The sequence below is a fragment of the Argopecten irradians genome, chromosome 7 (genome assembly GCF_041381155.1).
Source record: "Argopecten irradians isolate NY chromosome 7, Ai_NY, whole genome shotgun sequence".
NCBI classification, from domain to species: Eukaryota; Metazoa; Mollusca; class Bivalvia; order Pectinida; family Pectinidae; genus Argopecten; species Argopecten irradians.
Window position 1 is genome coordinate 13,164,233 of NC_091140.1, and position 24,799 is coordinate 13,189,031.

Sequence of the window (24,799 nt, forward strand, 5' to 3'; positions counted from 1 at the left end):
TTATTTCTTCACATCACAAAAAATCTTATGCTCGTTACAATAGGTAATGACACACTGTTAAATAAAGATTGCATCAAAATCCCCTAGTACAACAAAAGTACTGAAATGCATATATAATTGATGCAGGTAAATCAATGATAGAACAATGGAAGTGCAGGGTATAAAATTTAAAAGGCGTGAGTTTTTCAATCGTCCAGTCTTTTGTTAAAAGTTAACAAGCATGTAGTAAGTTACATGTCAATTGATTTCTCGTCACTCACGACTTATTACACCCATACTTTGCTCATGTGTAATAAATAACATGGTACTCAAAGCCATGCAATGACCTTTACATACAATGAAAGTATTATCGTATCTGGACCTTTATCAGCAAGTGGTCACTCAACGGCTAGTCTCATTTGTCACGTGATTTCTTAAAATAAGGTCAGGACCTCAGTGACTGTCCAGCGTAACATAGTTAAAGTGTTGACCATTACCTGTCAGACATACTCGGATTATCAAAATGCTTGACTTTCTGCTGACCATGGATCCACTGACCATTGGTCTTGGGGTATTTGGACTTCTGCTCCTCTTGAAGCTAATATGCACCCCCAGGAACTCCCCTCCTGGCCCTTTAGGATACCCAGTGGTAGGCAACTTTGGGCTGTTCGCGATCGCAAACAGAACAGCAACATTTAGGAAGCTACGACGTAAATATGGAGACGTGTTTAGTTTGCGAATTGGTAGTTGTAACATGGTGGTGATTAATGGATATGATACTCTGAGAGAGGCTTTCATCAAACATGGAGACACTTTATCGGATAGGCCAAATGATATCATCTTTAAGCTTCTCTCAAGCAATGGAAAAGGTAAGTGTTCATCTTCCCCTCCGCTTTCGTTTCATACAAACATATGTCGATTCTATTTTGACTATCAATTAATCAATATAAGTTGTATTGAGAGAAAGTGATTGTTGTTTGTGGCCCTTTGTCACTCGCTATACAAAATAAGCATTCATTTATATTTTCCACTATTAGCTGTGAATGCAAGGGGCCAGTATTGAAAAAAACAATTTAAGTAGTCATTTTTCCATTCGTATCCAAATTGTTTGATATCTAAAACCCCTAGACTCTAACATCTAGTATAATTTAAGGTATTATTGACGTTGCGCCAGCTGTCAATCACACCGCTCGGGTAACGCACGTGACTTTGTATTTTGTATGTAACAATGTTACAATTTACTATGAGTGGATACACGTGTGTGAACGAGCACGAGGAGTAGTTACATAGCGTCAGATTTTCAGTCAATGTGTAGATATGCGTACGTTGAGTAGACTTACTCGGAGATGTAGTTATGCATGTTTAGGTGCTCAGATAACGTCCTCTGGTATACATATGGTGTTTGTTTAGGAATCGAGTTTAAACATGGATAAATATTTGATTGTATATATTATTATAAGTATACACATTATTTTTTTCAAAGTGAATTATCGTGTCAAAGTTGAATGAATTAACGACCCGAATTGTAGTCTTATTCTTGCTGCAAATGTTGCTGAATACCTTTTAATTGTGTATAAAGAGAAGATTTCCAGTACAGTTTGCAGTAAGAATAGGACCGAAATGCCGATCGCAAATTCAACAATTTTACTTTGATAGTATAAAATGTTAAAATATTTAAAGGATGAAGCAATAAAAAAAAGCATCAGACAAAAGACTAGCCGTTTTTGTTTTGCAAACTTGGAAATCCTGATAGATATAACGTAATTTGTAAAATTAAAACCAGTATTAATTTGTTGAGCAAAAAGTGGATTATTTGACACCGTTGATAACAAATAAACTTCAACGAAAAATTACAAAAAGGTAGAATAACATTTAGTAGATTAACAGCAGCTTATTTATCACCATAACAAGCCGTAACATTATATGTTTTTCACACTGGTCATAAACTTCGCAATTTTATCCAAAAACAAAAACAAAATATCTTAGCGGTATAATTTTTTTCGCGATTTGAATTTAAGGGAAATCGGTTTCAATTATTTTTCAATATTTCGTGGATCGAATGTGCAATGAATGTCCCGCGAAATCAGGAAAGTATCATCTCCACGGAAATAACCGGTTATACGTTAGTTGTAACTCTTTCAAGAAAAGCTAAATAAAATAAAATGAGAATCTTGACTTTTCAAATTATTTTCCATATTGATTTAATCTGTGATGTTTGTCTTTAAAGGTATAGTCGCCAGCACGGGAGAGTTCTGGAAAAGCACGCGTACATTTTCCCTCGGAGCACTGAGAGAATTCGGTTTTGGTAAAAGATCACTTGAGGCGAAAATACAAGAAGAAATAGCCATATTCCTAAATATTTTAGCAGACAAAAATGGAGAAGCTTTCAACCTCGGAGCCATCGCACAGATAAGTGTATCCAACATTATCTGTAGCATTGCGTTCGGACAGCGATATGACCACGATGAAGAAGAGTTCAAGAGGCTGCTTCACTTGCTAGATCAAGAATTGGTCCTCTCCACTAAAGCTAGTATTGCAATCTTCTTTCCCTTTCTCAGGTTCGTGTGTGATTACCCCTCCACTAAAGCTAGTATTGCAATATAATCTTCTTTCACTTTCTCAGGTTTGTGTGTGATTACAATAGAAAAATAAGGAAAAATCTTAACTTACTGAAGGCAGCATCAATCATAAATTAAAACCTATAAATGATTGTAGGAGAGTTAAACGCTGCATATCATGATTTTATTTTGTGTTATTTATTTGTTTATTTTGTAAATAAGGTCAAGCTAATTAGGTGTTTTTGAAGTGCATTTTGGTTCCCTTTACACCACTGATAATCGTTTGAGAAAGTGACGTTACTCATATTTGACAAAGACGTGTATGGCAAATGTCATTTATGAAACAGTTTTACCACTAGAAGATATTTTTATCATTGATATTTTTATTTTACGGAATAAATATAACATTGTTGATAACAAAAGAAATTTCATTTTCTTGCAATCTTGTAACATAATTATAAATAGATTTGTATGATTAAAATATATCCCCAATAGAGAAATTGACGTATTTATCGTCACGTATACAGCATTTCATGTATACCTACTTTTAAAATATGTCTATCACATAACTATTCATGTTTCCCAATGGAAAATCAATACATTTGATAGCAGTTGACAGTTTATTATCATTTATGTTTAAACTTCTATACATCTCATTGATCATCTTCAACTTCTCTTGATTCCGATTGGTTACATATCCTTTCAAAGGACGGCAGGATTCGAACATGACTCAATTTTGATAGTAGGTTATAACAAATGCCATTTATGAAAGCAGTTTGCATCTAGATTTCGGTTTGATGCCATTACAGTACATGCGCACGGGTCATTTTTTTTAAATCGGTGCTATTTTACTTTTTCTGTTCCCTTTCTCTCCATTTTCTCTAACTTTGCTATTTCCTCTATCGTTTGAGATCATCTGCATATATGTATCTTGACAATTCAGCTCACAATGACAGGTTTCCAGGCACACACTAAAATCCATGTTTCATACCTCAATTTTTGACTTATTTTGTCATGTTCAAAGGTGATTTGTAACGTCAATAATGCAGTGACCGTATCGATATTGACATGGTATAAAGTGATGAACATCTCTTTTCCAAAAACCTAGTATTTAGTTTTCAAGGGTCTCAGTAGGGCTCCGAAGGGTGCATGAATACGGTGGTTTTGAGATCACAAAACGATGTGGGTTAAGTACTATTAACCGTGGATCAGTCCCACCTTCCAGTGATTATGACGTCATAAAAATCACGCCAAATGACGACAATCACCAGAAAGTGGGACTGATCGACTGTAAATAGTACTTTACCCGTTTTAGTCGTTATGGGATCTCGAAACCCCCGTATTGGGGCAAATGCATAAATACGCATACATACGTTACGGCCGTCCAAAGGATATGCCTTTTTGACTTCAGACTTCTGTTCATTGCGCAATTTTTAATGTCTTTGTAGCAAGTTGTTGCTTTTCTGAAGTTTTAACAGCAGAATATTTGATGTTTATTTAGGCACAATAGTAAATGGTAGAAATATATGTATGACGTAATATGTGGTGGTAAGCTCCAATAAAAATAGGTGAGAAAATCGTCACGGTAACAGTTACAGTTATTGGATAAACAAGTTCCTCAAAAAAATGACTGTTATTTATCATATTTATCTAAACTCTCGTTAGTAAATTTTCAAATTTTGAAAAGACACTCTTAGGTTCGTGCCTTATAAAAATTGAAAACTAACTGTCTCGATTCTGATAAACATAATAAACAACAGTTACTTGTTTGGAACATCTATATATATCATTTTGCACCATTGTCGTTTTCAACAGATATTTACCCGGGGATGTAACGCACCTTGAAGCAACAGTCAAAAATTCAGAAAAAATTCAATCTTACCTACAGAGCCAGATTGATCAACACAGAGCGACGTTTGACGAAGAAAACACCAAAGATTTTATCGACGCTTTCCTGAAAGAGCAAATAGCACAGGGAGAATCAGATGTTTTATGTGGTATGTCTGTCATATTATATACAATATACTTTTAAGTGAATATTCGGACAAAGGAAGGCTAAAGTCGGTAAATGGAAAAATAAAATTTCCTATCAAAATCATGCGAAGAAGTTAATTATTTTATAGGAATCCTAACACGCCCTCCCGGCTAGCTATGTCTGTGTTGACGTTTCCACACAGCCTCGCTTTGAAAGAGCTGGACGAATTTATTTTTCGAAACGTCCTTTCGCAAGGCACTTCCATAATTTCAATGGTCAAAACTAGATAACATAACCAGAACTTGACCGTCGTTTTTTGGTATATTTTGGAAGGCCAACGAACGCTTTAAGACTGGTTTCTTTGACCGACTTTTCACTTTAAACATACATATATAAGTGTTAATATTTTACAATATGACCTCGCTACTAGAATAATCTAAATGCCGTTTATATATCTGTAATTGTGAATCCAGCATTGTGAAAGCAGGTTGAAGATGGTTATGGCGGTATCATTCGAATGCGCCGAACTAAGTAGACTGATATCGTATGTCATATTCAAATAAACAATTAAATGAAATAAATGTAGATGACACCTTAAAATGACATTGGCACTTACAAGACGAATTTATTGTTCACTTTTTTCATATTTAATTGCTATATAAAACAATCTAAACGTCAGCTTCAGAATTTGATTATCCAATGTATACAATACAGAATTCCAAACTTTTTGAATCACAATTCGCTGATTACTATCATCAATATATCACCGTAAGACTTATTTTATCAAATATAAACTTTACAGACGAGAACCTAAGGATAATATTGACCAACTTATATGTGGCCGGGACAGAGACAACTGCCACTACAATTAAATGGGCAATCATGTTTCTCATCCACTACCCACACGTACAAACCAAACTAAGGAAAGAGATTGAAGACGTTGTCGGATTTGGTCGTTTTCCGTCCATTAACGATAAACCGGAAATGGTTTATACCGAGGCTTGTATTCATGAGCTACTGCGCATGGGTAACATCGCTCCATTTTCGCTCCTACACGGAGTAAAAGAGGACACAAAGTTAAATGGATACACTCTACGAAAAGGGGATGTCCTTATTCCTAATCTTGACTCTGTCATGTTTGACGAATCTTTGTTTGAAGATCCAGAAACCTTCAATCCTGAAAGATTTATCGGAGATGACGGGAAGCTGAATGGAAAAGAACGCAATGTTATTGCCTTTGGATTAGGTAAGTTTGACCTAGTGACATTTTCTTTTGATTAGTTATATTGAAATATGTTTACCCTACTATACGTTTTCCCTATTTTTATCATCAAATATAGAATTTAATCAATGTAGAATAAATATGTTATATTATCATTATTTATCTATTTAAAAGGAAGACGAATATGTGTTGGTGAAAGTCTGTCAAGGATGGAGATTTTCCTGTTCCTGACGTCTCTTGTTCAGCGATTCAAGCTTCTCCCTGAGGACGAAAACAACTTTCCAACCCTTGAACCAGTTGTGACGCTAACTAATTCCCCACAGGAATTTAAGTTCAAGGCCGTTAAACTAAAATAATTTCTGTCAATCAAATATATTCTTTTCTGTCGTGAAGCAATGGCTGTTTAAGGTTGCATGATAAACGCTGTCACTCATGTACGCCAAGTTTTACTGTGTTGCTTTGAAATTTGGCGTCGCTGTCTGTTAACCTCAAAGGAAGTCTCTGTAGGCCTGTGATTGGTCTGTTGTTTTTCTGCATTTTTTCGGTGTGACATATTCAAAAGGTGGATATTCTGTATTTGCATATTACAGAGTTGTCTGCCCTTGCGGGTAGGTATTGATTGTGACGTCATGTGTTTGCGAGCGTAACGTCATACGTTTCAGATAAAACGACGTGAATCACGTTCACAAAATAATGACGTAACAATCGATACCTACCCGCAAGGGAGCTAACTCTGTAATATGTAAAGACGGAATAGCGACAGAGATGGTAACCCCAGGAGTATCGAGAATATATACCAATATGTTCGCGCACGAATTGAGGAAGCTACACAAAAACTAGTATTTGCCGGGTAAGATGGACCTGTTGTTTTTCATTATTCTGTTCATAAAATCTGTTTGTTTTATATGTTATAAAATTATAACCAGATTTTCGGGATATACATGTTTTATGTACTGCAATTTCGCAGGAACACTCAGAGAATCGGATTAGACAAGGGCCATTTTGCTGCAATTAATACATCTATGAACAATTGATAACATGTTTCCGGTCTGTATTACCTTATCGTTTCAGGCTTAGTGGGCGATACAGAGGACTTCTGGCAATTTATGCTAATATTATCACTCTTAGTATTGCAGAGGTTCGGTTTTGGTAGGTTATCTCTATAATTCAAAATATCACAAGAAGTAGCAATATTCCTGTATATCATAGCAAATAAAACTGAAAATGACCTTTTTTTTACTTTTAGTCATTGCCAAGACAAGTGACATTAACATTATTATTACAATGTGCATGTATGTACATGTACATGCAGTATGTGTAGCACTGGAGACAATATAAACGTTAAGACAAGAAAGTCAACAAACTTCTACTCCATGGTAGGAATAACCCGATAAGAAACCACTAGTTAAATCAGATATCAATCGGTATTGAAAAGACTTATATAATCTTGTAAACATAGGTACATATATATATGAATATCTAGCCGACAGGGATATCTCAACCCGATTGAAAGATTTTGTCATGTCAATCCGGGTGTTGCCGAGAGCTGACGGACAAAATCCTTTACGGACTTCGTGCTTGACTTAAGTCATCCTTTACGGACTTCGTGCTTGACTTAATGTCATGGCTGTTCAAGATATCATACTAAAGACTTAATAAAACAGATTTTAATCAACATAATGATTGATGTAACAAAGTTGAAGCCATCGACCTTACTTTAAAGATAAAACGGTCGTTAGGTTAATTTTGACTATCGATCTTTGAATTATAATAACTCAAAATTAAGTACACCATTATTTTTATTACATTTTTAATTTTGGTATGAATTTTGATTTAGAAAAATCTATATTAGGCCAAAAAATGTCTGTTTAGGGTTTCCCGACCCTTATTTTTTCCACTTTTCTAGGAATTATTTTTAAAACGTGGGGATATACACCTCAGACTCCGGTTCCGGCCATTATTTTAGAGTTAAAGACACTAAAAAAATATCTCGACCTTCCGAACCAATTTTTTGCCAATGTAACCTTTGATAGACATGGTGTTTTTTTCTTTTGCCTTCGAAAAAGGTAAGTCATCAGAAAATTTTGACTTCGCTCACCATTAAATTATAATTTAAATCTAAATGATAATTCCTGGTGGGATTTAGAATCACTTGCACGCTCACTCAAATAAAGGGAGTGGACTAAATTCCACAACATGTAGTAAATGATTGTAAACATGGTAATAATATCTTACCTAACTTATCCATTTCATTATCATTCAAAATTATCGCATGCTGGAACAGATGGACGTGTCATTTTATTTAAATGACTTACTATGTAAGGCGATAGTGGTTTCAAGAGAAAACGGCTGTGCACTTTCTGTAATCGCTTTAACCACAGGGTAGAATCGGGCATTGATCGCATAAGGATCTAGTAAGCTGACGGAATGTGTCGGCTTTATTACTGCATGTGTACTATAACACAGAATACATCAATTGCAACCGTTGTTTTGGTGACATTTTCGAGCTTTTGAACTGCGAATGTTATCGAAATCAACACATGTGCTTTAAGAATATACAATATGGTACTTCACGTAAAAAGGCAGAATTGTTCATGTGTTTTGTATGATACTGGAAACTGTCTGATATTTGTATGGTACAGTGCACTTTCTTACGTGTATTGTCCTAAAGCCTCAGTCAGCTATCTATTCATTTGCAAATAAGTGACGTGACCCCCTGGGAGCAGACAGTATTATTGTGCAATATATTTTTAGATTATATTGAGTTACAAGTCTATTTAAGGGGTAGATAGTAGACAGTTTACTCATACCCAGACACAATGTTTATCTGACAAGTTCGTTAAACGCCTTCAACTAGACAATTTTAAAAGAAGCAGTTAGTGAAAACGCACTGACCTACCAGAATATTTTAGAATGTTCGACCTACTGCTGACTTTCGGTCTTGGAATGTTTGGATTTTTTCTTCTATTGAAGCTCATATATACACCAAAAAATGCTCCTCCTGGCCCTGTCGGATACCCAGTAATAGGCAACCTTCCATTGTTTCTATCCGGAAACAGAACAGCAACGTTCAGGAAATTACAACGCAAATATGGAGACGTGTTTAGTTTGCGACTTGGTAGTTGCAACATGGTGGTGATCAACGGATATGATACTCTGAGAGAAGCTTTCATCAAACATGGAGACACTTTATCGGATAGATCAGAAAATATCCTCTCAAGACATCTCTCAGACAACGGAAGAGGTGGGCATACATTTCTCCCCAATTTTATAATACTGTATTTGCAATACGTCGTAATGCTTTTCCATGAAATATAATAAAATATATATTTATCAATTGTTACACATTAAAGTGTTCAATTCATATATGTTAAGGAGACATTTGTCAACTTGTTAAGAGAGGTTCAAGTTTCAGGCGCTGAAAATGACAGGCCTATTGGGGTGGCAGTGTACATTAAATTTGAAAAATTCAGCAAAAGAAAGTGAAGGCTTTAATTATGTACACACAGCTTATTAACCTTAAATGACATCTATAAAAAGGTATATATATATTTAATCTACAAAACATTTGCAATTGTTATGCAGAGTTCAGTTTTGGACAGGTCTGCTTTTTGTGGTTTTGTGAGCCTGTAAAAACCATGGTAACCAAATTTTTTTTTTTTTTTTTTTTTTTAAAAATGCAAAAAATTGGGATTTTCAACCCAAAATTACACCCCCTCTAGAAGAATTTCTTTTCTTGGACACAGTTTAAAACCAAGCATCACTGCTGTGATAGCGGAACTGAGCCTTTTTCGACAAAGGTATATCATTAAACTTTTGAGCAATCTTACCTCGTACCCCGGCTATCAATTTTTGCTGCTATAGTATTGAGTTTTTCCATCTGAGACGCACATTCGGATACCCTCTAAACCACTTATCTCGAACCCATTTTGGGGGATTTCTTTATGCAAATGTGAAGCCTGCATATAATTCTCTAGATTGAATTCACCAATTTTAGGATATATACATTTTTTAAAAAATTTTATGCATATAATAAAACAGGGGCTTTCTGCTTAATAAAAATCTCACCCATGGCTATTCGGTCTTACTGTACACTGCAACCTGGATAATTACATTATACTGTCCTCTGTCTATGTTGACCATGCAGTGTGCATGCCAGTTGATGAATTCTATATGATTTCTTCATATTTTTCGCCCAGAGAAGACTTGATGGATAGTTGCAGTGATGAGAGAACGTAAACAAAATACCCGAATTATATCATAGTTCAATATAATACGGCGAATAGCATATTTTCTGATGTTTCAAGTGAACTTTATTTAGGTTAGATATAGACCTGAAACTCACACCCCCTTTCTTTTTGGACTCACTCCTCTTAACATGGAAGATTTTTTCCTGGATACACTTATCCTTCTTTTCGTGTTTGTTGAAGTTAACTATATTTATTCATCAACAATTTCTACAAATCACATGTTTTAGTAAAATAAGAATAAAACGTATGGCTATGGTATAATTTGTTTACTTAACATCTCTTAACAAGCTATGTAAGCTTGAAAATTATAGTACATTTTATTTGTTCAAAAAAAGAAATGTATATACACGTATACTGATGCTACTTAAATAATAGAATGGTATACGTATATGTATTCTCCAAATGCTACTAGCATAAATCTAAAACTCGCCTGTATGAATGTTCCTGAATGTTGAAATCTTCATCTGGATCCGATTAACGCATCCATAAACGCTCTTAGATAGTAGGATATTGCCTTTTACTGAACCATAGAATTCAAAACAACACCAGATAGTTTCATTCCTACATCAATTTGGGATATCTAACACAACACCACACAGAAATAAAGTATATTTACAGGTAAGTGATAGTTAACAAACGAGACGTAGACAAGGTATACAATGTGTACAGAGCATTAGATAGAACCTACAGACCGTGAAACACCTTGCGAACTACATGTATTACATAACATACCAAAGGTAGTGTTTCATACACAGTGTAAGCCTTACAAGCATTATTACGTTTTTCTACCTTTTAACATAATGGTTATTGTGCGTCTGATACACATAAACATCTATCACAAACTTTAAAGGTATGAAAAATGGAAAAAAAAAAATAAAAAGACGTAAACAATATTTCGTAAATTTGACCTTGACATTGGTTTGAAGATCCCTTTTTAGATAGAAAGTTTCTATGGATTCATTATAAAGACATAGAAAACCCTAAACACTTACTGTCCACGCAGGCAAACGGACGCCTGATAATGAGTGTTGAGTTTTACGTTCCTGGGGAAATTTCCTTGCCGTAAATGTACATGTAACCTGATCACGTGATCCCCCACCCTGGTCTAATGATATGATAATCTGATTTAAAAATAAACTTTTAACTACTGACATGGGAAATGCATATCACTGGATCATAGCATGCTTTCAGCAATGAATATGGAAACCAGTCGATATAATCAAACATCGCCAATGAATTTAATTTCAACAAATTTTATTGTAAAACGCAAATTGATTTGGCATCAAACAAAGCCTATTTAACCAAAAAAATCCGTTGTAGTATGTTAATCCAACGAAACTTTAACAGTCACCATAACATTGCATTAGTGTATCTCAGCCCACCTAATTAGTATAATAATCTAGACAGACCTTCCAATATCAGTTACAGGTACGTATATTGAAACAAAAGACAAAATACGGGTGTAATGAATGAAATAGAAAATACATGTATATTATGGACTTAATAAATTGTCCGTGAATTATACCATAACAAGTTCGTCCATGAAGCTTATCAAAACCACATTTATGCATCGTTTAGATTTAATTTACACTATCAATAAAGCACTTCTACGCTGTTTGGAAATGAAATCATATGCCTCAACAACATATTGAGTAATTTATATGAAACTATGTGAAAAATAGGAGGAAATATTAATTTGTAAGTAAATTTTCCTCTGTCCGTGAAGCAAATCTAAGCTCAAATTGTCGATCGTATGATCTTTCTGCAGAATGTTCTCCAAAATTACTATGATTTCGTACACGAGAGTACACACTTAAAGGTAGGTTTCGCCAAACCAAATAAATATTTTTTTTTGTGAAATTCGATAAGCGGGAAGAAAAGATGAAAAAACATATTAAAATATCTCAATTTAATTTCTTTATGTGTTTGAGATTGAACAAATGTGTCTTGAATCCAAATTGAAGGAAATCTTGATTTATTACGGTGTCCGTCAGACAAAATAAATATGACAAAATACGGGTGTAATGAATGAAATAGAAATACATGTTTATTATGGACTTAATAAATTGTCCGTGAATTATACCATAACAAGTTCGTCCATGAAGCTTATCAAAACCACATTTATGCATCGTTTAGATTTAATTTACACTACAATAAAGCACTTCTACGCTGTTTGGGAATGAAATCATATGCTTCAACAACAATTGAGTAATTTATATGAAACTATGTGAAAAATAGGAGGAAATATTAATTTGTAAGTAAATTTTCCTCTGTCCGTGAAGCAAATCTAAGCTCAAATTGTCGATCGTATGATCTTTCTGCAGAATGTTCTCCAAAATTACTATGATTTCGTACACGAGAGTACACACTTAATCAGGCAAATAAATACCAAACCACGGATGGTTTTAGACTTAACATTATAAGGATTGAATGACAAGATAAACTGTCCTATGCCTGAATTGGCAGGATTTGCATTATCTTTCCGTGAAACATATCATTTTGAGTCACGTGATCCCCCACCCTGGTGTGCTGATTGGTGTAAAAATAGTTATGCACTTTGTGTATTTCTACAAGAATAATCGGTTAAACTCTTTATCAATGTTTTTATGGTCTTTCTCAGACGCCTGTCTTTGTTGATTTAAATGAAGCAGCTGAAATGGTTGTGAAATCTGCCTGTATGTTAAAATCAGTTGGCCGAAAAACACCAAAGTTGAGACTTGCGATGTTTGCAGTGACATCTTTAAGTTAATGTAGTTTACTCCGGTACATCGGATTTACATAATTATAAGGTTTCCTGGTTCTAGGTAAAATAACCATAAAAGGAATACAGAGCTACCGGCAAGCACCATGTATAACAACGTCATAGCCATACTCGGTATATGCTGTACCGTCTCAGTTCATCAGCCCTTCCCTAATATTCGGCGATAAACTAATTTTGAACAATTAAACGAGTAGCGTTAACATCAACTCCATTTGATTTACATCTACTATGTTTGATTACATTTAGAATTTTGAAGTTCGTTTGTAGGGTCAATTTACGTATATCGCCATCTGATAATATGTAAGTAGTTTACCTGTGTCAACGTCAGAACGACAAGGTCATGAATTAGAGCACCAGGTCAGAACAACATTACATAAAGTTCTACATATTTCTTCAAAATGTCTTCATAGGTATAGCGGGTAGCACAGGTGACTTCTGGAAGCGTACAAGAACATTTTCCCTTGAAGCTTTGCGTGAATTTGGTTTTGGTAAGAGATCACTTGAAACCAAAATACAAGAAGAAGTTGATATTTTCTTGGATATTGTGGGGGACAAAAATGGAGATGCATTCTACCTCGGCGCCATCGCACAGATAAGTGTATCTAATATCATCTGTAGTATTGCGTTTGGAGAGAGATATGACCACGATGAAGAAGAGTTCAAGAATTTGCTTCACATGCTGGATCAGGTATTCGTCCTCATCGCAAAAGCCAGTGTCATCAATTTTTTCCCATTTCTCAGGTATATATGTTTTCGTTTACAGAAATATGCTGTTTTTTATAGCTAATAGATGTATACTTTTACAAAGTTAGAAGAAAATGTTGTGACTTACTGCCATGTATACAATCTTCATTTAATTGGCTAAATTGATGTCTTAACTTTTAAGGGAATTCCCTTATTTCGGATGGAAATCCCTATTGTTTTGTTCTTGTTTTTCTTATTAGTGGTTTCCACTTAGGATGGAAATCCCTATTATTTTATTCTAGCTTTTTTCATTATTATTATTATAACAAGCTAACCGGTATTTACATTATATATGATTGGATTCTTAGATAAAATCTGTGTTTTCTTGCACATGAGTAGTACTGTACTGTCTATAAATGTAATAGGTTTACGCCACAAAAACTTAGAAACGTCAGCTTTATCGTGGATATCCTCGACATAATGGTGAAATTTAGCATTGAAGCCTTCTTCTTTGACTTTGTTATCTACGGTGAATTTTATAGAGAATTTCAGTGGAAATCGTTCATTAAAAACGCAGTGACAAATTTTTACTTTGATATATGGTCGGAAAAATGTAAAAATCGTCCTAATTTATCATATTATAAGGCAGCTCACCATTTTCTCGGACCAAATCCCTTATGGGATTTAACATCGAAATTTCCAAAAAATACGTGGACAATTTGTGAATTGGTCAAACTTTCGTACCGGGTTGAGCTTAACTATGCAATTTGCAAACTGTGCAACAAACGAGTGGACAATGACGTAAAATATTTCTTAGTTGAGTGTCCATCACTGTACAAAAGCAGGAACAACTTATATGAACAAATTGTGAACTGTATTAGCGTAGAGAAATACGTTAGTTTTGACACATTAGAGCCAGATGAAAAGTGTTCATTCATTCTTGGCGGAAGGACACTTATTCAACTGGGGGATATCGAATGGCAGAATATGATGGTTGCTCTAAGCAATGCAGTGGAAGGGATGCTTACGGAGATGAATGTACACCTCAATGACTGAGTTCTTGTAATTATAATGTAATTACTTCCGTTTTGCAGTTAAATTGAAATGTTAAAATGACATGTACGCAATCTCGATTCAGAGGATATAAAGAATGTCTGTCTGTCTGTCTGTCTGTCTATAAATGTAATAGGTTGACACTCTGAATTTTTTTTAAAAACTATTTGTAGGTTGTGTTGAAAGATACCCTGGTATAGTAAATGTGCATAAATCAAAATTCACATCCGTGTTATGTGTGTTTTCATAGTTCACGTCATGGTATTTCAATAAATGTATTGCTTTGAAAATTTAGTTATTTTTCAAAAATAAAAGTTAAAGACTGCAATGAATGAAAAAACACCGACACGTAACGTTACACAGCTTCATTTCTTGTATTTGATCGATACTGTTTTGTTCATTTATGAAACCTTGCGCCTGTCCTCAAAATAATATATATGTTAATATATCTGTTTAAAGTCTTATTATATAGTCAATCTTATTATTAAGTACATGTAACTTACAATATTCAGCCTCCAAATTAAATCAATCATTCGCTAAGTGGAATTACATAATAGTAATAGTAATTAGACCTGAGGGGCTTTACAACGCATTAGAATTTGTAAAATATTTATACGTATACAGTACCTCTACTGTACGTGTAGCTGTAAATAAATCATATAAGATATTGAATACATAATAAGAACATATCACAGACCACATACTCGACTGATGAACTACATATACGCGTATATTCACGACAATGTTGATATGAACTTACACACTTTCATATAACATCCCATATACATGATCAGAAACGTAAATTAGTTGTCACGTTGGTGTGGAGCGGATTAGAGTTATTGCAGTTACCCTGCAGTTACCCGTATCCAACATGGCGACAGTACAAAAATACGAGGAAGTCGTCGTACTGTCAGTTCACAAAATAGACATGCAGATTTTTGTATCTTGTTTTTATTTTCCATATATGTTCATTTTTTTCTTAGTCGAACCGCTTATACTTCTGCATAAAGAGTTAAAATATAGGGAGCTATTGGGTCACCTTGACGACAAGATCGTTTTTTATAGAAAAATGTGAGAGATTTCCACCATGATTAATTGCAGATGTAACATGTTTATGTAAAGTATTAAACCATCTTAAAATATCATTACCAAAGCCAAAAAAACTAATGTAATTTTAAGACACAGAGTCGAAAGCCTCTTCACTGAATTTCATAATATCAGACGTGTGTTTTCCCCAATATATATCCCAGATCTTTCAGATAAAAATCCAGTCTGATCGTGACTGATAAGTTTAACTAAAACACTTTTCATTCTGTAGGAGATCACCCCAGATGCAATTTCATATGTGATATTAAGCAAAGAGACTGGACGCCAATTTTTTCAAAAAAATGTCTTGGTATGCATGTTATTTTTCCTTGCCGCTGATTTACTGATAATTCTTCCTTTGAAAACCAAAATTTAAAAATCGAACAACCAATTTTACCAATTTACAAAAAAAAAAAAAATACTGTGAAACCATCTGATCCTGGACTATTATTATTCTTCATATAGTGATCTCCCTTTCTAGAGACTGTGACTCTGTAAGTTTTGGTAGATCAGGGAAATTTAGTTAGTGTCTAGATCAAGATTATTTACATGTTGGTTCTCTTGATAGAGAATTTCATAAACCTGTTTGGTATTTTTCAATATGTCTACTTGTTAATCTATAACTGTACCAACTTTTGTTATATTTTGGGAATTATTTTAGAAAAAAAGATTCTATTTTTTTTAAAGTATCTGGTAGGGTTTTCTCCCACTTAAAGATGCTCCACTGCTGACAAATGGTATTTTTTGCGCTATCAAAAACAGCTGCAGGCGATTTAGTATTTTTATTCAGTTACAAAAGTTACTTACTTTACACCATTACCACCATAAAGTTTGAGCTTCTAATTTTACTTCAAGACAAAATATTCAAAAATAATTGATTGCATTCCGAAAAAATTCCGTGGCACTATGTCCTATATGGAATGAAGTACTGATTGTGTATGCACCAAAAGTAAAATAAATCATTTTATAAAATTTTTTGTGTTAATTAGACATATTTATACACGATTTAACACCAATTATTGTTCAAATGATGAGTATCGTTTATGCCCTGTCGGCGATGAAGCATCTTTAACTTTAGATTTATATGAACAAATAGCTTCATATTCTTTCTTTTTTTCTTCTTTTTCTAACAAATTAGTATCTTCACTGTTTTTTCTAAATCTTGTAAGGTCTCTATCAGTTTATTTTATTTTTCAAATTTCTTCAAATTTCTTAGCTTTTTTATGGGATGAGAAGGAGATAGTTTTGCCTCTAATGTTTATTTACTGAGTTTCCAAGGTAATTGTATATCTAAGTCACCAATAGCATTTTTATTGTAAACAGGAAGACAATTATCTTTTTTTGTGTCTCCTCATTAATCAGTTTAACATATTCTGTATCATAAAGGAGAGAGTTATTGAACTTCCAAAGACCTTCCTCTTTTAAATTCATTAAATTTCAATACTAACTTTGTATAACTTATGTCTTATAATAACAAAACACAAATATACTGTATTCTCTTAAAACATGCAGGCATTAATTAATACGCACACTACATTGCCTACAGGGAAGAAACCAACCTTAAATACCCCTAGCTGGTAGTATAGCCATATACAGGACGTTAACTAATGACCTACTTAAACCGATATAAAGACTCATCAATGCTACTACGGAAAATGAAAATCACATTGGTCCTAAATGAACAGTATGTATGCATTACCTATTATATATAGCGACTGCATTTTGTTTTGTATTTTGGATCTTTCTGACCAGCTTGTTAATTTCTTTAGAGGAAACACATTTTTTTACATTTTTCTTCGTTACATTGCTTTGTTTCAATCTGTTTTTTTTCTTTTTTTTTCTCATTTTTTTTTTATTTTAGGAGAAAATGTACATAAAATACATACAGACATATAGGTATTTAAATATATTCTTTGCATAATTTTCATCAATTTGCCATCAATTATTTCCTTTAAAGATTGATTGCTTACTAATTGTACTGTATTATATTTAGAATATATAAATATATAAGTTTTGAGGTTGAAAGTCTGTATCATTACGTTTTATGACATTAGGGAAATATGATTTTTTTGCAAAAGAAAAAAAATATGTATATATAAACAATAATGATTAATGTATATATATATTATAATTTGGCGTTTAGAACAGTTTTATAAAAAAGCGGGTAAATGTACACAGAAAAGTAAAAAAAAAAAACAACACATAAATACTGAGCTGATGAATAGCTTATAATGGTGCATAATTCTTTTAACTGAAGAAGATAACTCTCTTTGTTTTAGTATATATGTAATGTTGGTATTAATAAAAAATTTTGATTTTTCTAAAATTCCATAATATGGGAAAAAATGAAAATAACGAATAGAACACAACGTACATGTATTCTCTCATACCTACACGTGAATTACTGGCTGTTCTAGGCCAATACACTCAAGTCGCCTGAAGCTGTATTGCATGACTACCCATGTAATAAAGCCTCATGACGTCACAGCGTCAACAAAATTACTATTTTCTCGGTACATATTTTTTTTGCAGAAACTGGACTGGGTTTATTTTAAACGACAGGATTTGCATTGAAAATATCACGCAATTTACATGTATGGAGACGAATTAAATTGTAGTCGCGGTTTTTTACGAATTTATTTCAAAATGGTGGCAAATTATAGTAGTAAAATTACTTTAAAACGTCAAGGTATGAGAGAAAAAATTCTTTCATTTGTGGATATGAAGGATAGGGATATTCAACCCTCGGGATCACAAAATGTTGCAAAACCCTCAGCAAGCCTCGGGTTTTACAAATTTGTGACCCCGAGGGTAGAATATCCCTATCCTTATCCACATATGAAAGATTCTTATATTACATAATGGTCATTTGGTAGATTCTTACCAGGGGATGTCACGCATTTCAAAGCAGCTGTCGGGACATTGGAAAGAATTAAAGTGTATCTTCAGGATAGGATAGACCAACATAGAGCGACCTTTGACGAGGATAATGTGAGAGATTTCATAGACGCCTTCTTGAAAGCGGAGTTAGCGCAAGGGAAGTCAGATGTTTTATGTGGTATGTTCACCTTATTGATTCGATACATGTTATGAATTACGATTTTGTGTTGATACATGTATGTGACGCAAATTTAATTGATCGACATCATTTCTACCATGGATTACCTATTTTTGTGTGGCATGTAATAAGATAGAATTTACTTGATCTGATTTCTAAACCTGATTTCTATATAGGCATTAAGTGTTTCTTAACCATTTCAACTTAGACTTAACTCACGTGACATATCTTTGAGTACACAAACGCCACACTCATATATGTCCACATACTTAATTAGGAGTTAAATCTGTCCATTCTTTGTCAGCATTATTTTGTCAACGGATAGTTCCGTTTTTACTAACCTGTATACTAATCAATTCAAGTATTAATACCATATTCTGGACAAAATCTGAAAGACAATACATATACTTTATGTACATGTGTCGATGATGAAGTTTTTTGTAATGCTAAATCACACACACTAATGTTATAATTTGCATGTTGTTATGTAAATCAGCATTAATCCCCTAGTCAATGTCAAGTTACCTGCATCATGTTTAAACTGGTTGCTGGGGACCATAGTGCTTTCCATTATACTTTTGTTCTAAATTGATACGGAATACATACGGGGACATTTCTAAGATGGCGGCACCCCATTGAAAGATGTGTAACGATAAGAGATTTGATTTAATATTTTCAAATATATTAAAATACTCCTTTTGAGTGTGTAAAAAGGAATTAATCCACATATTTCTTTAACCTTTGATTTCAGACGAGAACTTGAGAATCATACTGACCAACTTATATACCGCCGGAACTGAGACCATTTCCACTACTATCAAATGGGCTATCCTCTTTCTCATCCACTATCCAGACGTACAGACCAAATTACGCAAAGAAATCGCAGACGTTATTGGATTTGCGCGTATCCCGTCTCTGAACGATAAACCGGAAATGGTTTATTTTGAGGCCTTTATTCACGAAGTATTACGCATGGGAAACATCGCCCCGTTCGCCCTACCACATGGAGTGAAACAAGAGACGGAGTTGAATGGGTACACTCTACGGAAGGGGGATATGCTGATTCCTAACATGGGATCTGCCATGTTTGACGAGTCAATGTTTGATGATCCGAATACTTTCAACCCAGATAGGTTTATTGGCGATGACGGGAAACTTAATGGGAAAGAAAGGAGTGTTGTTGCATTCTTTATAGGTGTGTTTGAAAAAAGACAATTTATAGGTATATTTATATACATCAATGTCTATATGGACAAAATGCAATTGTTCCAAGCGAAGATAAATGAAGATGAAACAATGTTTAAAACAAATTCAAAAAAACTCAGACTTTTGTTGGTTTTCCTATAGAACTGAATCATCATATACATGCATCTATATTCATACATTGTAATTTTTTACGATAGCTTTTAGAGTGTAAATCGCATGAAATATTATTTTAACTTTTTGCAGTTATATTCACGTCTATTAGAACAATAAGGTGTGACTATATCTTCTTTTACAACGAACTTGATTATTGGTGCCTTACACCAATACTAAGATGAATTCTCTAAAATCACGTTTTCATTTAAGTAAATTCAGAAATTAACTTTCTTCTAACTTGAAAACTATTGAAGGGAAGCTATTAACATACTAAAACGTAACCTTTTAATATTATAAGTTATAATTAATGAAGAAGTGAGTCAATCTTTATTAGCAGTCTGTCTGTCTATTCAACAGGAAGAAGAGTCTGTTTTGGTGAAAATCTAGCAAGGATGGAACTTTTTCTGTTTCTGACGTCACTACTGCAACGTTTCGTGCTTCTTCCTGAGGACGAAGACAACCTTCCAACGCTTGAACCGGTTGTGACCTTAACAAATGCGCCGCATGAGTTCAAGTTCAAGGCCGTCAAACTGAAACAATGAAGACGCAAAGTTAAAGGAAATACGATGTTTGTGCCAATTAACATTTAGTTTTTCATAACAGAATAGAGCATCGCTAAGAACCTCTCTTTCGTTAAGTTTGCATCAATATCAATAATAACCGTTAATAATGAGTTAATATTATCAACAATGATGTCAAGTTTAAATAATATACTATTCGGTCACTATCACGAGAGCCATTTAACACTAATATGTTGTTTTCGTTTTGTTTAATTAGAAATTTTAATTACCAATTGCACAAAGATCAAATTGATAACTACTTAACCTGCTGTTATAAACAAACGTAAAGATGATAATAATAAACACAAATCAGCATTAATGTTTACTATTGTCTTTATGTTTGTTTGTGGAGGAAGAGATGATTTCGTCGATTTCGTTAAGAGATTATTTCTTGGAACGTTAAGTTTACATGAAAAACATAAAAGATAAAAAAGAAAATATTTCGTGGATGTTATTAAAACGGCATGTCCAAAAGCAAAAGAGATCATTTCGTGGAACTCGTTAAGCCGCAACGACAGGAAAAACATAGATTTTAATGAGGTATTTCTGAAAAATCTTCTGGACCTCCATAAGCCAGGAGAATCAGAGATGCTGAAAAAGAGATGATTTCATTCACCACAGAAAAAAATACCAAGGCTGAGGATTCATTCAACTAAATAATCCCGCATCAGCAGGAATAAAAGCGGTCTTGTGAATAAGATATTTCCTGAAAGTTTTTATAACAAAGTTTTCTGAAATCCAGTTCGAACACATTGCGAACAGAAACAGAGACGCCGAGAGTGAGGCGATATCGTTGAATCCCGAAGATCGCAGCACCAGCAGAAACAGAGACGCCGAGAGTGAGGCGAATCGCAGCACCAGCAGAAACAGAGACGCCGAGAGTGAGGCGATATCGTTGAGTCCCGAAGATCGCAGCACCAGCAGAAACAGAGACGCCGAGAGTGAGGCGATATCGTTGAGTCCCGAAGATCGCAGCACCAGCAGAAACAGAGACGCCGAGAGTGAGGCGATATCGTTGAATCCCGAAGATCGCAGCACCAGCAGAAACAGAGACGCCGAGAGTGAGGCGATATCGTTGAGTCCCGAAGATCGCAGCACCAGCAGAAACAGAGACGCCGAGAGTGAGGCGATATCGTTGAATCCCGAAGATCGCAGCACCAGCAGAAACAGAGATGCTGAAACTGAAATAATTTCGCTGAACTTGGTCAGACCGCATTGTCAGCAGAAGCGACAATGTTATAAATAACATATTTCGTAGAAGTCTCTTGTTTTGGTATTGAAAAAAGAAAAGTGGAACAGATTAACTGGGGAAAACATCAACTCTATGAATTACCTGATAAAAAAATGGAAAAAAAGAAAACTCACATTAATTGGAAAAACAACTATTAAAAACGCATTGATAATACCGAAAATAACATTCCTAGCAACAGTGCAGCATGTAACGACTGAACAGGTTAAGGCTTTAGACAAAATTATATATGGATATCTATGGGATGATAAACCAGATAAAATAAAAAGAAAAGTAATGATAAATGAATTAGATGAAGGAGGTCTGAAAATAAGAGATATTGAAACTCACATTAAAATGTTAAGAATAACATGAGTAAAAAAGCTTTTTGATACAACAAGTCAATCTTCAAACTGGACAGTTATACCAAAATTTCATTTTGACAAATTTGGAAAGAAATAATTAGTCTTCAGAATGCGAATACAATCTCTAAGAATGATACAAAAACACAGAAGATATTCCATCCTTTTACAAAAATATTCTTGACTCGTGGATAAAATTTAAGAATATAAATACAAGTAATATACAAGTACTTACAAGTATTCAACATGAAATAATATGGGGTAATGCCAACATCACATGCGGGGGTAAATTTGTTATATCTAAACAATGGATAGACAGTGGTATAATAACAATAAAAGATTTATGTGATGAAGCTGGAAAACTAAATGATGCCACCATTTATTCAAAATTAATAAGTAAAGCCAATTGGATTGCTGAACTCATGAAAATAAAGAGATCTATACCAAAATCATGGATTGAGAAATTGGAACCAGTGGATTTAAATAAAAATGAAATTGAAATGTTAAATGGGTATACCAATAAATTTATATATAACACCTTAATTAAATCTAAAAAAGAAAACCCAAGTCTAATAGAAAAGTGGAAAAATCAATTCCATGCTGGGAACAAAGATTTCCATGAAAATTTTAAATTCAACTTCAAAAACTTGCATGATAATGCATTGAAAATCTTTAAATGGAAATTAATTCATAAAATTATTCCAACTAGAAAAAAATTTGAATAGAAGGAGGATAGAAAATTCAGACTTGTGTCCATTTTGTAATAGATTGATGGTAATTTACATTTTCACATCGAGTGCGCCCATGTAGAAACATTTTGGAATACCCTTACAATGAATATGCATAAATAAGGAATAATTGTAAATATTAGAAAATTAAAATATTTCATTATTGGATACAAACCAGGAAACAAAAAAATTAAACAATTTTACTTTATGCTAGCATTAGCAGGGTACACAATATATACATCTTTTTTATGTCAGTGAAAAAAGACAAAAAGTCTAGATATTTATAATATGTGTATGGCAGATCTAATCTTTTATACTAAATTTCTCAAACACCTTCAACAATAATTGTAAAAACAAATAAACAGTTAATCACTGATTATGTAAATCAAAAAAATTTTTAAAAAATGACACACAATTAAAAAAAATGTCTATGTCCTCTAAGGACATCCTTCTTCTGAAGTGTTCAGCAGCGTTGTTTTTTGTATTTTCTCTTCTTTTTATTCTTTCTTCAGGTCCATGGAAAATTTTAAACAATCACTTTTAATAAAATCCACAATGTATAATATTCCTCTTTGGATACTGAAAAGTAACCAGGTACATAATATTGGTGCATGCTACTTAATGTACAGGTATAAACAGAAGTACACAAAAACGTACTCAATTAATATTTGACACATACATCTCAATGATTATTTAGAAAAATAATTATGTTATTATGTTATCTAATTATTTATGTAGTTTACATTAATTTTTGTTATCTAAGATCATATAATGTGCAATTAACATTGCTTTATCAATGAGATAATCAGATGAAAATTGTTTAAAAGCTGAAATAACGTGAATTCATATGTTTATACCAAGAGACCTGGAAGTCTGTTGCATCCGTTATATGTTATGATCCTATTATAGTGTCGGTAAAGAATAATTTAGGCCGATTTTTGTTAGTCTTGAGACCGACACTGGAACTGAAATGAGCCGTTTTTTACACATTACATTGTAAAAGTTTACACGGCAATGTAAACGTACTTCCAAAGTCCCTGTGATAGTATAGATTCAGCAACAGCAATTAAAAAATATATAAAGAAAAAATTGTGTACTTACCCAAAATAGCTGTGGTGTAAAGAGACAAAGCACGTGTGTCACCATCCAAACACAGCTAATATTTCCGCGTGTACTATCGGCCACGTGTGGATGTAAACGCCCACATGAAACTATACACTTCCGGTTAGTTTATAATCTCCCTTACATTAAAGGTTACATAATATCATTTATGAACGTAAGGTATGTGTGTGATTGAAAGTGCGACCGACGAATAAGTCTCCTCCTGTGAGAGGACAGATGTGTATTTTGTTGTTATGCTTATTATAAATAAACATTTATTTTGGAAAAAAACATATTTCGTAGAACTAATTAAGGTAGACCGTCCCTTCTGTGACGTCATACGTTTGTAAAGTCGCTTTCCGGAATCCGACAAGGAGTATTTTATTTCTCCGTACCAATTTATTATAACTTGCTTCTGACATCGGCATTCGAGCAAATATTTCGTCTGGAACCTTTCCTAGTGTTTACTCGAAATACATGTATCAATCTAAAGGTGTAGCAATTCGTAAATATAGTATCATTTTGAAGATTCATGCATAACGTAAAATCCAAGAATCATAATAGTGGCTAAACAATCAGATGGAATATACATGGATATACGGGGACCCAAAATGAAAATATTTACGTCAGTAGTAACAAATGAATTACCGTAATCATTATAATTGGATACCTATCGTTTTTCAGAATGGAAATGAATTTACACAGTATATGGATGGCGACGGAATTTAAAGTTAGTGGTGTTTTGAATGGAAACATTCGAGTTCTGAGCTCTTCGTAAGATACCTGTATACTAATTTTTGTCCGGAAAGGGACAAACAAATACGGAAATAAAAAT

The 24,799-nt window shown here is 33.7% G+C and overlaps 2 protein-coding genes across 2 annotated transcripts; both read left to right on the top strand.

Moving 5' to 3' along the window:
* Positions 1–315: 315 nt before the first annotated feature.
* LOC138327595 (cytochrome P450 2J6-like) lies at positions 316–6,963 on the top strand. Its single transcript, XM_069273804.1, has 5 exons — positions 316–848; positions 2,207–2,537; positions 4,353–4,534; positions 5,315–5,758; positions 5,909–6,963. The coding sequence occupies exons 1-5, from the start codon at positions 503–505 to the stop codon at positions 6,088–6,090; spliced, it is 1,485 nt and encodes a 494-aa protein (XP_069129905.1). The 5' UTR covers positions 316–502; the 3' UTR covers positions 6,091–6,963.
* Positions 6,964–8,203: 1,240 nt separating this feature from the next.
* On the top strand, positions 8,204–21,387 carry LOC138327597 (cytochrome P450 2J6-like). The gene is made up of 5 exons (XM_069273807.1): positions 8,204–8,978; positions 13,156–13,486; positions 18,445–18,626; positions 19,378–19,821; positions 20,343–21,387. The coding sequence occupies exons 1-5, from the start codon at positions 8,648–8,650 to the stop codon at positions 20,525–20,527; spliced, it is 1,473 nt and encodes a 490-aa protein (XP_069129908.1). The 5' UTR covers positions 8,204–8,647; the 3' UTR covers positions 20,528–21,387.
* Positions 21,388–24,799: the final 3,412 nt, after the last annotated feature.